This window comes from Camelus ferus, chromosome 23 (genome assembly GCF_009834535.1).
Source record: "Camelus ferus isolate YT-003-E chromosome 23, BCGSAC_Cfer_1.0, whole genome shotgun sequence".
NCBI classification, from domain to species: Eukaryota; Metazoa; Chordata; class Mammalia; order Artiodactyla; family Camelidae; genus Camelus; species Camelus ferus.
Genome location: NC_045718.1, coordinates 28,833,177 through 28,847,226, shown reverse-complemented (window position 1 = coordinate 28,847,226; position 14,050 = coordinate 28,833,177). Strand labels below are relative to the sequence as shown.

General features: G+C 39.2%; 1 protein-coding gene across 1 annotated transcript in view; it reads left to right on the top strand.

Annotated features, from left to right (window-relative positions):
- LOC102509272 (kinesin-like protein KIF28P) overlaps positions 1–14,050 on the top strand; it is a 55,757-nt gene extending 41,707 nt beyond the window's left edge. Inside the window, exons 17-23 of the mRNA XM_006188171.3 lie at positions 1,292–1,566; positions 5,910–6,044; positions 6,802–6,968; positions 7,190–7,296; positions 7,502–7,673; positions 7,968–8,128; positions 13,402–14,050. Of these exons, the coding sequence (XP_006188233.1) occupies positions 1,292–1,566; positions 5,910–6,044; positions 6,802–6,968; positions 7,190–7,296; positions 7,502–7,673; positions 7,968–8,128; positions 13,402–13,554 (1,170 nt within the window). The 3' untranslated portion in view covers positions 13,555–14,050. The remainder of the gene's footprint in view (positions 1–1,291; positions 1,567–5,909; positions 6,045–6,801; positions 6,969–7,189; positions 7,297–7,501; positions 7,674–7,967; positions 8,129–13,401) is intronic.

The following is a 14,050-nucleotide window of genomic DNA, read 5'->3' as shown; positions in this document are numbered from 1 at the left end:
ACATTTTTCCACAGCCCTCTCGCTCTCCTGAAAGTGAGCCTCACTGGCCTTCAAAGCCAAACATTCTGGGGGTTTGTCTTCCCGGTGCACAACTCCCAGGCTAGGGTGCCCAATGTAGGGCTCAGACCCCTCACTCCTTCAGGAGAACCTGTGCAGTTGTAATTACCTTCCTGTCTGTGGGTTGCTCACCTGGGGGTGTGGGTCTTGATTATACAATGTCTCCGCCCCTCCTACCCATCTCGTTGTGATTCCCTCTTTATATCTTTCATTGTAGATCTTTTCTGCTAGTCTTCAGGCCTTTCTCATTAATAGCCTGTCTATAAATTGTTCTAATCTTGGTGTGCTCATGGGAGGAGGTAAGCTCAGGGTCTTCCTAGTCATCCATCTTGGCTACTCCTGGTAACCATTTCTGATGTGACATTTATCATCAAGAAGTTTTCCATCTGACTGGAATTCCTCATATTCTGGCTTATGCTTTTGTCCACTTTCTCAGTAGGCAGTTCTGATACAGAGGCCCTGTCCCTCACCTACCTTTGGGACAGATAGTGGCAGGCTCTGTCCTGGATCTTCTGCTCACTAGGTATGAGCACACAAATAAATTATCTTATAGTTCAGTGAGCAAGGAGTCCAACACTGATCTTACTGGGCTGAAAGCAAGGTATCAGAGGGCTGTTTTGCGTTCTGGAGGCCTTAGGGGAGAATGTGTTTCCTTACTTTTTCAAGCTTCTAGAGCCGCCAACGTTCCTTGGCTCGTGGCCATCAGAGTCAGCAACACAGCATCTCTAACCCTGCTTCCATCACTCTCTCTTTTCTCTGACCCTCTCTTCTGCCTCCCTCTTCCATATTTAAGGCCCATCTTGATAATCCAAGCTAATCTCCCTATTTTAAGGTCATGTGATGAGCAAACTTAATTCCTCTTTTCCAGGTAAGGTAACGGATTCACAGGTTCCAGAGACTGGGACACAGACATCTTTGAGGGTCATTCTTCTGTGTACCACGAGCCCAAACCTTCATTTCCTGGGAAAGTTTATTTTTTTTTTAAACTCCATTGTTTCCTCTAAGTCATATCCTGGGCTCCTGCAACTCAAGCAGTGCTGAAGTAAATAGGTCAGGAATGAATGTAATGCTCATGAAGGACTTCACCAAAGCCAAGTTTGATGAGAGTCTTCCTACTCCTTGGGTACCCAAAACCCAGCCTGGAGAGAGCATGCTGGGAAAAATCGTAGAAAAGATTTCTTAGAGCAACAGATGGAATCAAATATTGTGATATATATATAATTTGTGTTTCCAGGTGTGGATTTGGTCCAAAGCCAAGTTTATCAATAGGAAATTCCTAATGGAGGAACTTTACCAGCGTTTTCTAGATGGAGAAGACAGCCATGTAGCTCAGGAAGATGATCCTTTCTGGGATCCTGTTGAAGTCATCCACTTGGGCTCAGCTCACATCTGGCTCCAGTCGCTTGCCTACTGCATGAAGTTTGAGGAGCAAGTGGAGTTTCTGAACTGTGATGGGCTCAGAGAGGCCGTGTTGCACATCCACATAACCCCGTGCTTCCCGACAGGACAGTGGGTATCTCCTCCACTCCCTTGTCTAGTTCTGAGTCTGTCACATAGAAAACTGACAGCAAGCCTGAGTTCTCCTGGAGGGGGAGGTCAACTTGGTACCCTGAAGAGGTCATTCATGAGACCAATGAATGAGCTCATTCATTCATGATTTGGCTTTATCAATTCTGATTTTTACCATGGCAGCCAAATCAGCTGACCCGGAATATTTAAAGTCCCATGCCCAGCAGCCTTTGAGCAGCTCAGCACTGCCATGGGGGACCAAAGGAATGAGGACATCCTGCAAAGAGGCAGCAGAAGGAAGGCAACATGGACACAAACAAAAAGACCTGGGTTGATAGAGAAGCCAAGGGTGCTGTAGGACCTTCTGCCTGCAGCCCTCTCCTGGCACCTGTGAGGTCTGGCACCCACCACACACACTTGCTCCTTCCTGTGCTAGAGGCCCATCCCTGCTGATGAGGCCTGAGAACCAGAAGCAGAAAGCTGATTTCCAGCTCATCCTGTCTCCATCCTTGGTACAGGCTTCGGTAATTTCTTTGTTCCTTGTCTCAAGGGACTGTGGTGTCTTTGTTTCCTTCTCTGGCCTCATTCTGAGCAGTTATCTGACCACTTTCTGTGGGTACAAGCTTTGTTTTAAATCCACTCCATTACCTTTACCACCCTCTCCCGGGGAGGAACCTGTTTTCTCTCTTTGAGCCATAAGCAGTTTAGGCAGTTTTTACAAAAACTAAAGTCCTTTAGCAATTCTAAGCAAAGAGGCAGGCTGGGGGTCTAGTCTGGGTGCCAGGGTCCTCATGGGCACCCAATGCAAGCTTTTTGTCTTTCTGAAGAGGAAACAGACTCAAGAAAGGGGCAAGAGAATGGCAAAATCCTGTGACTAAGAGATCAAGATGAGCACTGACTCACTGTTCTTAATGGGACTCTAAACAACTTCCCGGGCACTTGGCTGCCTTGGGCTTCTAGGCTGCCTGCTGGTTATCTTTCCCGTTGTGAATTAATACAGTGCATTCTAGTTTACAGGTTGCAAACTTGTGAGCTTGGTTGGTAAGAGAGATATCCCCTGTTGGAAAGCTGCCCAAATTAGTTTCTGAGCCTGTAGGCCTGGAGTTTACTCTGGACTATGAAGAATTCGCCAAGGAAAATGACACCTTGATGAGGCCACCTCTAGGCAGCCAGCTGGCTTTCTCTGGGTGGCAGCCCCTCTGTCCCACTGGGAACCTACTAAATCTTCAGTGGTAGTTTGTCACCCACATCTGGGTGCATTTACTGCATGAAGTTGTTATATTCCTGCCTCCTCCTTGAGAAGGTCCATATCTTACCTTGAAGTACTAGCCTAGAGTGGACCCCTGTTAAGTCTCTTGAATGAATGAATTCTATAGCTGGTAGTATTACCCATCCTTCCTTCAGAGAATTTGGCCACCTCTTATGGAGTCTGTATAATTCCTATTGACATCACAGTCCTAACTTGCTTGGACCCAGGCTTTTTTTTTTTAATTGAAGTATAGTCAGTTACAATGTGTCAATTTCTGTGTACAGCATAATACCCCAGTCATGCATATACATACATACATATATTCATTTGCATATTTCTTCTTAAAGGTTATTATAAGATATTAAATATAGTTCCCTATGCTATACAGAAGAAATTTGAGTTTTTTAAATCTATTTTTATATATAGTAGCTAACATTTGCAAATCTAACTCCCAAATTTATCCCTTCCCATCCCTTTTCCCCCAGTAACCATAAGATTGTTTACTATGCAAGTCTGTTTCTGTTCTGTAGATGAGTTCTTTTTTTTTTTTTTTTTAGAGTCTACATATGAGTGATATCATGATATTTTTCTTTCTTTCTGGCTTACTTCACTTAGAATGATGATCTCCAAGTCTGTCTATGTTGCTGCAAATGGCTTATTTTATTCTTTTTAATGGCTCAGTAGTATTCCATTGTATAAATATACCACAACTTCTTTATCCAGTCATCTGTTGATGGACATTTAGGTTGTTTCCATGTCTTGGCTATTGTCTATAGTGATGCTATGAACATTGGGATGCATGTATCTTCCCAAATTAGAGTTCCCTCCAGATATGTTCCCAGGCATGGGATTGCCAGACCATATGGTAAGTCTATTTTTAGTTTTCTGACGAATCTCCATACTGTTTTCCACAGTGGCTGTACCAAACTACATTCCTACCAGCAGTGTAGGAGAGTTCCCTTTTCTCCACACCCTCTCCAGCATTTATCATTTGTGGACTTTTGAATGATGGCCATTCTGACTGGTGTGAGGTGATACCTCATTGTAGTTTTGATTTGCATTTCTCTGATAGTTAGCAATATTAAGCATTTTTTCATGTGCCTATTGGCCATTTGTATGTCTTCATTAGAGAATTGCTTGTTTAGGTCTTCTGCCCATTTTGGGATTAGGTTGTTTATTTTTTGTTATTAAGTTATATGAGCTGTTTATATATTCTGGAAATTAAACCTTTGTCAGTCATATCATTTGCAAATATTTTCTCCCATTCTGTAGGTTGTCGTTTTGTTTTGTTTATGGTTTTCTTTGCTGTGCAAAAGCTTATAAATTTCATTAGTTCCCATTTATTAATTTTTGCTTTTATTTCTGTTGCCTGGGTAAACTGCCCTAGGAGAACATTGCCAAGATTTGTGTCAGAATGTTTTGCCTATGTTTTCTTCTAGGAGGTTTATCGTGTCTTGTCTTATATTTAAGCCATTTTGAGTTTATTTTTGTGTATGGTGTGAGGGAGTGTTCTAACTTCATTGGTTTATATGCTGCTGTACAGTTTTCCCAACACAACTTGCTGAAGAGACTCTCTTTTCTCCATTGTATATTCTTGCCTCCTTTGTTGAAGATTAATTGACCATGAGTCTGTGGGTTAATTTCTGGGCTCTCTGTTCTGTTCCATTGATCCATATGTCTGTTTTTTTGGCAATACCATGCTGTTTTGATTACTGTAACTGAAGTCTTTTTCTTCAGTATTGCTTTAGCAATTCTGGGCTTTTTGTTATTCCATAGAAATTTTAGGATTATTTGTTCTAGTTCTGTGAATAATGTCATAGGTAATTTGATAGGGATCGCATTAAATCTGTAGATTACATTGGCCATTTTAACAATATTGAGTCTTCCAATCCAAGAGCATAAGATAGCTTTCCATTTCTTTAAGTCACCTTTAATTTCCTTAATCAATGTTTGTGTAAGTCTTTCACCTCCTTGGTCAGATTTATTCCTAAGTATTTTATTGTTTTAGATGCAATTATAAAAGGGATTGTTTCTTTACTTTCTTTTCCTGATATTTCATTGTTAGTGAAAAAAAAATGCAACTGATTTCTGTATGTTAATCTTGTATCCTGCTACCTCGCCAAATTCTTTAATCTGCTCTAGTAGTTTTTGTGTGGAGCCTTTAGGGTTTTCTATGTATAGTATCATGTCATCTGCATACAGTGACAATTTAACTCTTCTCTTCCAGTTTGGACCCCTTTTATTTCTTTTTCTTGCCTGACTGCTGTGGCTAGGACTTCCAAAACTATGTTGAATAGAAGTGGTGAGAGTAGGCATCCTTGTCTTGTTCCAGATTTTAGTGGGAAGGCTTTCAGTTTTCCACCACTGAATATTATACTAGCTCTCGGTTTGTCATAAATAGCTTTTATTGTGTTGAGATATGTTCCCTCTATACCTACTTTGGTAAGAGTTTTAATCATAAATGAGTGTTGAATTTTACCAAATGCTTTTTCTGTATCTATTGAGATGATCATGTGATTTTTGTCCTTTTGTGGATGTAGTGTATCACACTGATTGATTTGCATATGTTGAACCATTCTTGTATCCGTGGGAGGAATCCAACTTGATCATGGTGTATGATCTTTTTAAAATGCTATTGGATTCTGTTTGCTAATATTTTGTTGAGGATTTTTGCATCTATGTTCATCAATGATACTGGCCTATAGCTTTCTTTTTTGGTAGTGTCCTTGTCTGGTTTTGGTATCAGGGTGATGGTGGCTTCATAAGAATGAGTTTGGGAGTATTCTCTCCTCTTCAGTCTTTTGGAAGAGTTTGAGAAGGATCGGTATGAGTTCTTCTTTGTATGTTTGGTAGAATTCCCCAGTGAAGCCATCTGGTCCTGGACTTTTGTTTGCAGGGAGGTTTTTTTATTGCTGATTCTATTTCATTTCTAGTGATTGGTCTGTTCAAGAGGTCTATTTCTTCTTGATTCAGTCTTGAGGGATTGTACGTTTCCAGAAACTTGTCCATTTCTTTTAGGTTGTCCAAATTGTTTCCATATAGTTGTTCATAGTCAGGCTAACTTGTGATCAGTGTTTACCTTTTCTGTTTGTAGAGCACATGGTGAGGAGGACGTGGTTATCGACCCTTTGGAGCTGCTGGGCAAGAGGATGGATTTCCACATTCACATTGTGCGGTGCCTTGGCACCAAGTGGCTAAAGGAAGATGCAGAGCGGGGCATCCAGATTGGGTACCAGCCTGCCCCACAGAACTGCTTGCTGTGTACAAACTACCCACCTCGTGGTCCCTGGTGGGGGGTGTATTTTCTCAAGTTTTAAAAATGAGTTGATCGTGAAAAATGAATTGATCTGCTTATTCAACTCCCTATTTAACAGAGGGATAAGCCACATGTCCCTCCAGGTCACTGGACTGTGGTCAGTGTGTACTGATCCTCCTAAGTGATTGAAGTGATAAGAGTCAGAAGTTTTAATTATCAGAAAGAGTATCTAGTAAAACTGTTATCTGAGGAGGATGACTGAGGTTTTTGGGTTTTGTTTTTTTTTTTGTTTTTTTTTTTTGTTTTTTTTTTTTTGAAGCAAAAGGACTGTATTACCATATGGCAGAGATACCAGATATACTTAAACTAATTAGGCTAAAAGGATATTAAAAGATAAAGCAATAAAGAAAGGGAGATTTTGAAGGACAAAAACAAACCACCACTTCACATGGAAAATTAACAATTTTAGATTATCTAAGTAGAAAGTATTTATCAAAATCCTTTTCCTTTTTTGTTAGACATTTCATATTATCCATGTAGTGATGATACCCATGTTGAATAGCTGAGATGCTGGAGGCGGTAATCATGAGAATCAATTTTAGGTTATCTTTTATCAACTAACCAAAGCAGGCTATAATTCTTTGGCTCACCTGACCAAAGTGTATACCTTCTGGTTTCTTTACGAGTGTATACCTTCTGGTTTAAGTTATGTTTTCTGTTCTTCTCTCAGGTACAGAATTTATGACCTTCCAAACACTTTATATACCAAGCCTGTATGGAAAATTGTGAATCCCCAAATTGAAGAGACTATCCAGTTTACAGCCTTAAATGCATCTCAGGAGTTTCTGAATTATTTACAGACAAATGCTCTCATTGTTGACTTATGGGGTCTTCAAGGTACCACATTTATTTCCTCTTTTGCATGGTGCATTCCTCAGTCAGATATTGTGTCAGGGTATCTAGGGCTGCAAAGGTCTTGACAGCGGTGGCCAAGAGAATCTTCCCCTGGGCCCCTGGGGTTTAGTCCACAGGTGATTATGTGGTTTAAAGCTCCTCACACAACAGTGCCGGATAATTGAGACATTTCTTTCTTTGGTGGTGTCTTCCCCACACTACAGAAGGCTGTGCCGAACTGAGCTGCTCTTGGGCAAACTTCATGGTCACAGGTGAAGGCCATATCATGGTAGACACCAAGAAAAGTTCCACTATGATGGATCCAGGCCAGGTGTGTATATTTATGTGACATTAAAATGGACGTTACAGATGACTAGAAAAATCTCAGGTGACAGCTGCTTAGGGATCATCAATGTTCCTTCCCATTAACAAACCTTTTTTTCAAATCTAGATTTCACATGGTATAGCAACAATTGCCTGTCTCAAAGGATATGCAGATAATCCAGCAAAAGGCTAAACTGACATGTTTTTTGTAGACTACATCAAACCAGATATCAGAACTCTATCTGAAGCTGCTCAAGTTAGAACAGGAGACGGACCTGCTCAGAAACATTAACAGAGTCCTTCGAGTAGAAAATGTGTTTCTCAAAGAATCTCTTGAGAAAATTGGTGCTTGTCAACAAGGTGAGAGGCCACTCAGGTCTTGGTGTTTAGTTTCTCTTTGAACTCCTACATTTGTGATGTGTATCTGTCTTTCTAAGAAATAAATTCTTTAATAAGTTAATTTATTTCTTGTCTTAGTTGGAAAAAAAAAAGGGAGAACTCTTTTTCCTTGTAAAATTTCTTTGGATGGGTCCAAATTGGTGTCTGATGAAAATGCTGATGTAGTAAAATGCCACCAAGATAATTAAATATATAAATACCTGGATAAATAGATAAATAAGTAAATGCTATCTTTTGTTTCAGTCTCAGAACATCAGCCTTCGAACACCCTGAAGATAGCTGGGATGACAGCACGACTGCCAGCAGCCAAAGAGATTAGTCAGATGGGCACCCAGCAAGCCAGCTATGACAGAGAATTTGCCAAAGCGCTTAAGGTGTTCTACCAAAGCATGAATGTGGCGAGAGGGCAGTTTCTCAAACTGAGACATTATAAACCTCCGGTAAGTAACCAGAATCCTGGGAGCAAAAGGAATTTCTTCCCATTAGATGTAGATATTTGATATAATTGCACTTCTCAAGCTTGGGGATGTGCATGTGTTTAAGCAGAAGAGCAGGTTGAGGCCTGGAATGGTGTGAGTTTACTCCTTTCAGGCCTCTGCCCGCCTTTGCTCCTGGTTTTTTCACTTTAGTGTACATCTGGCTGGTTCAAGGCAGCTGTGGCCATTGCAGGATTGATATTCATTCACTTTATGAAATACAGGATATCCCAGAAATGCAAGTTCTGTTTATCATTATGAAAACAAATAAATATAATTCATCATATTAAGCTATTACGGGAGAAAAGCCATGATTACTTCACTAGATACAGAAAAAGCATGTGATAAAATTCAGCATCCTACCATGATAAAAACTTTTACAAACTAGGAATAAAATAGACATTCCTTAATCTGAAAAGGTAATCTTAAAGGGACACACAGCAAGCATAATCTTAATGTTAAATCACCAATGTCAGCTATCTTCACTTCTGTTTGACACTGTACTTTAGATTCTAGCTAGTGCAGCAAGGCCAGAAATATGAAGTATAAAGATTGGAAAGGAAAAAAATAGTAATAGCAGTTAACAGCATATATTATATAATACTAACTGCTTTTACATTTTCTGACTCAATTCTCACAAGAACCCCACGGGTAGGTACTGTTACCAGCCTTATTTTACAGCTGATGGATCTAAGGCACAAAGAGCGGTTACGTAACTTCTGTAAGGACACACAGCTAGTAAGTGTTAGGGCAAAGCTCCAAACCCAGCCAGGGCTGTTCCACAGTCTAGACCCCCACACCATGGTGCCTCTAGTATTATTTCCAGATGACGTGTTTATGTAAATAGAAAATCCAAAAGAATTTATAAATTAAAAAGTTGCTGGATACAAAATCAATATTTAAAAATTAACTGTATTTGAATATGACAGGAACAAGACAGAAAAATTTTTATAAGCAATACCATTATAATTACCTCAAATATAAGAAGCACTTAGGCCTTTAGCTAACATAAAACTATGGACCTTCTATGGAGAAAATTTTAAAAGTTGAGAGATGTTAAACATGATCTAAATAAATGGAGAAACATGCCATGGCTCCACGGTTTGGAAGACTTGCTATTGCAAATCTGTCAAGTCTCCTGCGATTCAATATAATCTCAATAAAATGTAATGGAATCTGACAAGATAAACCTATAATTTAGATAAAGTTGCAAAAGCAAAGAATAGCCAAGACAATTCAAGATCCAAAAACAAGATAGGAGGACTTGCCCTAGCCTGATATCAAGGCTTATTTAATGCTATTTGTAATAGATAGTAAGGGATTGGCCCAAATGTAGGTAAGATAACCAAAGGAAAAGAACAGAAAATCCAGAAATAGATTCACTCAGAACTAGAGATGAGTGTGGCAAGGATGGATTTTTCAATAAATAGTGGTAAGAGATTTATATGAGGATAAATTGAGTCTTACCTAGAACTATACCCAAAAATGAATTTTAGGTGAGAATTAAAGACCTAAATATGAAAGGTAAACCCCTAACACTTACAGAAGATACTTCAAGAGATGTCTTCATGATCTCACAGTAGAAAATGATTTAAACATGATGTGAAAAATACCTAGGTTTAAAGAAAAAGATTGATAGATTCACCTACCTTAAAATTGTAAAGTTTACATAAATGCTGGAGAGGGTGTGGAGAAAAGGGAACCCTCCTACACTGTCAGTGGGAATGTAATTTGGTGCAGCCACCATGGAAAACAGTATGGAGATTCCTTAAAAAACTAAAAATAGACTTACCATATGATCCAGCAACCCCACTCCTGGGCATATATCCTGAGGAAGCTCTAATTTGAAAAGATACATGCAACCCATTGTTCACAGCAGCACTATATACAATAGCAAAGACAGGGAAGCAATCTAAATGTCCATTAACAGATGGTTTGATAAAGAAGTTGCAGTATAACATACACACACACACACAATGAAATACTACTCAGCCATAAAAAAAGATTAAAATAATGCCATTTGTAGCAACATGGATGGACCTGGAGCTTGTCATACTAAGTGAAGAAAAAGAAAAATGCCGTATCGTATCACTTACATGTGGAATCTAAAAAAATGACACTAATGAACTTATTTACAAAACAAACAGACTCACAGACATAGAAAACAAACTTATGGTTACCAGGGAGAAAGGTGGGAGTGGAGGGATAAATTGGGAGTTCAGGATTTGCAGATACTATTACATATAAAATAAACAACAAGGTCCTAATGTACAGCACAGGGAACTATATTCAATACCTTGTAATAGCCTATAATGAAAAAATACTATAAAAAGGAATATATATATATGTATAACTGAATCACTATGCTGTACACCAGAAATTAACACAGCATTGTAAACTGACTATATTTCAATTAAAAAAATTAAAACTTTCCAAAAAAAATTGTAAAGTTTGGTCCAGATACCAAAATAAAGTCAAAAGGGATAGGAAAAGTCATCTGCAACACATTTATTATATAATGAACTACTACAAACCAAAAAGAAAAATAGATTTTTACTCAATAGAAAAAAAATGATCAGAAGACCTAAACAGGAACTTAACAAAAGAGGAAATCAAAAAGGCCAATAAATATATGAAAAAGGGCTTACCCTCATTAATAATTTGTGAAACACTAACTGAAGCCACAATGATATACTAGTATAAAGCAACCATACTGGCAAAAATTTCAGTCTGAAAATACCAAGTTTTAGTGAAGATACGAAGCAACAGAAACTTTCATGCTATGCTGGAAGGAGTATAAATTGGTACAACCACTTCAAAAATTGTCTGCCATTTATCTACTAAAGGTCAAAGACGCATCTACCCTATAAGCCTGCAATTCTACTCCTCTTCTCCAGGGTACGCTGGTTTTAATGCCCCGAGGCAGAATTTCTCAAAGTGTGGGCTCCCCACCAGCAGCTCCAGCATCATCATTTGTTAGAAATGCACATTCCACAGTTCCCTCCCAGACCTGCTGAACCAGAATCTCTGGGGTGAGGCCCAGTAATCTTGTGTTTTAACAAGCCCTCCTGATGATTCTGCCTGAAACTGAAGTTTGAGAACCACCTCTCTAGGCATCCTATGTATGTAATGAATTAATTTTTCTCTTACCTGTCTGGAACAGTGCTAGTTATACACTACTCTTGAGAGAATTGGGAAAAGTCACTCATTTTCTATTCTGTGGTTCAGATGATGGATTCTGCAGAAACCTGTGCCTATGTGCACTGACTTTTTATAACACCATCTTCCGTAATAGTCCCAACGTGGAAACATCTCAGTGTACATCCACAGAAGATAAGTAAATCATAGCACCTTTTATACTGTGGAACACGACACTGCAGTGAAAATGAACTATAGCCACATGTAACTGGATGAATCTCACCATCAACAGTGCTGACTGAAGCTTCAGGTCACAAAAGATGTCATCCAGTAAGATTCCATGCAAATGGCTAAAAGACAGGCAAAATATACTGTTTAGGGCTGCATTCTAGGTGGCAATTATCCCACAATTCATGTTAGTTTTTGCTTCTGGGGGAGGGGGAATGGGTGTGATCAGGAGGAGCTTTAGAGGCAGCATTTTTTTCCTTGAGCAGGTATGTTCCCTTTAACTGTACCTACACATGCATTTTGGGTATTCTTTTGTATGATATATCTCATAATAAAAAAGGAAAAAAATGCGATGAAAGACACTAAAAACAAAGTTAAAAATAAGCCATGATCTGTATCTATTTGTATTTATCATCAAAAATTAGTATCCAGAATATATAAACAACTACATACTTTTAAAGTAAGAGAAAGACATGTTGGAAAACACACTGGAAAAAATGGCAATAGTACATGAGCAGGCATTTCACTAATAAGCAGAGAAACAGCAACTAACACGAGGTGCATGGCACACTACCTGCCCCCTGCCCGTTCCCATCTCTGTGAGCACTGGCACCTGCGCCACCACGGCTCACTGGCACCCTGGCCCACAGGGGTACCTGCTTCTATGGGGCAGGGGATACATCAGCCAACCCCAACCATGGGAGAAGTCCCACCATGTATGATCCTTTGCAAACCTCAGAACTGCTACAGCATTAAAAAAAAATACATACCATTCCAATATGAAATATTTGGTTATCTCACCAATTTTTCCTGTTGGCAGTAACTAAAGGGCCACTCAGGCAGCCTTCTCTAGTAGCAGCTATCAAATGCAGCTTTCTAGCCCAAAGGGAGAACTCACTAGCTACCTCCCTCATGTACGCACATAATTTTTACTATAATGATGTGAGTCACTAATATTGAAACCAAACAGGACCCTGCAGGACCATCCTGGGTACAAAGGCCTTTCCGTGTCCCCTGTTTGTTGTTTGTCGAAAAGGCGTTAGTTTCCTAGGCCTTCCCTGAGTTCCAAAGAGTGGATTCAAGCACTTACTAACTAGGGAAGTGAGGGAAGGCAGAAATAAAGGAAATATAAGCCCAACATGATCTCTTCCATGACTATTAGCTGAAACCAATGCCTTGATTTATGACCCCAAACTGGGGGATAATGTCCTATGGCTTCTGTTAGCTGGCCCCAAATGGACTTAAAATTGATGACCAGGAAGGTCAATTAAGAACTGAAATTCCTGAACCATCACGAAGGCTCTAAGTAAATAATAAAATGCCTCAACCATTGCTTGTGCTCTCTCCTCGAAAGTTAAGGTATCAGGAGACCATGATGTATTTGCTTTGCAGGAATACATAGATCAATCACATTCACAAGAGACACATCAAATCACCAGACGATGCCAGGAAGTCTGCAACTGAGGTCTTATCAGAAAGCACAGGGAACTATATTCAATATCTTGTAATAACTTGTAATGAAAATGAATGTATGTATATATATGCATGACTAAGGCATTATGTACACCAGAAATTAACACATTGTAACTATACTTCAATTAATAAAAAGAAAAAAAAGAAAGCTGAAATCACAAAGATCCCCTCTCCCCTTTACCTTTTTTGCCTTTAAAAACCTTGTGCCTTGGCCAGCTGACAAAATGAATTTAAGATGAGTCTAGATTTCCCATCTTCCAGGTTGGTACCTCCTCGACTAATAAACCTTTTCCTGCTCCAAACTCCGACGTTTTGGTTTGTTTGGCCTCACTGTGCATCTGGCACACGAACTTGGGTTCAACAACAGTATCATTTTTTCTCCTTTCATTTATTTTTAGGAAGATGATCAAATGCTTCGACCATTTGTACACCAACAGTCACAAATGTTAAAGGAATTTGGGGACCTACTTGAATCTAGCTTGTGGAAACTGAAAAATGATGTTGCTCTTATAGTGAAAAAGAAGAGAGAATGTTTACTGCACATGGAATAAAGAAGATACACCAACTGAAAACATTTGAGCTGTTGAGGATTATTTGTGCAGCTAATGAGCTGAATTAACTTAGTTATAAGAGCTGAATTGTGAACTCAACATAGTCAACCCATTTCCAACTTATTCAACCTATATCGCTTTTAAGCAAAACTCATCTTAAATTTGATTTAAAATCATGTAAAAAATGAATCCATATCCAGGGTGAAGTTTAGGTGGGAGATACAAAAGTTGATTGTTTAACACTGAGCTCTGGGATCGACTGCCTGGGCTTGAATCCATCACTTATCAGCTGTGTGCTTTGGGGCTTCCCCTCTCTAAGCCTCTTTGCTTATCTGTTACATGGGAATGGTAACTACTTACTACAGATGGTTAACAAATATAAGAGAATATAAAGCTTTTAGTATGGTGCCTAGCACTCAGAAGCAATTGATAAGCATTTGCTCTTCATATTTTCAAGACCAACAGTTTGAAACTTCAAGTAAAAACTCTTTTGATA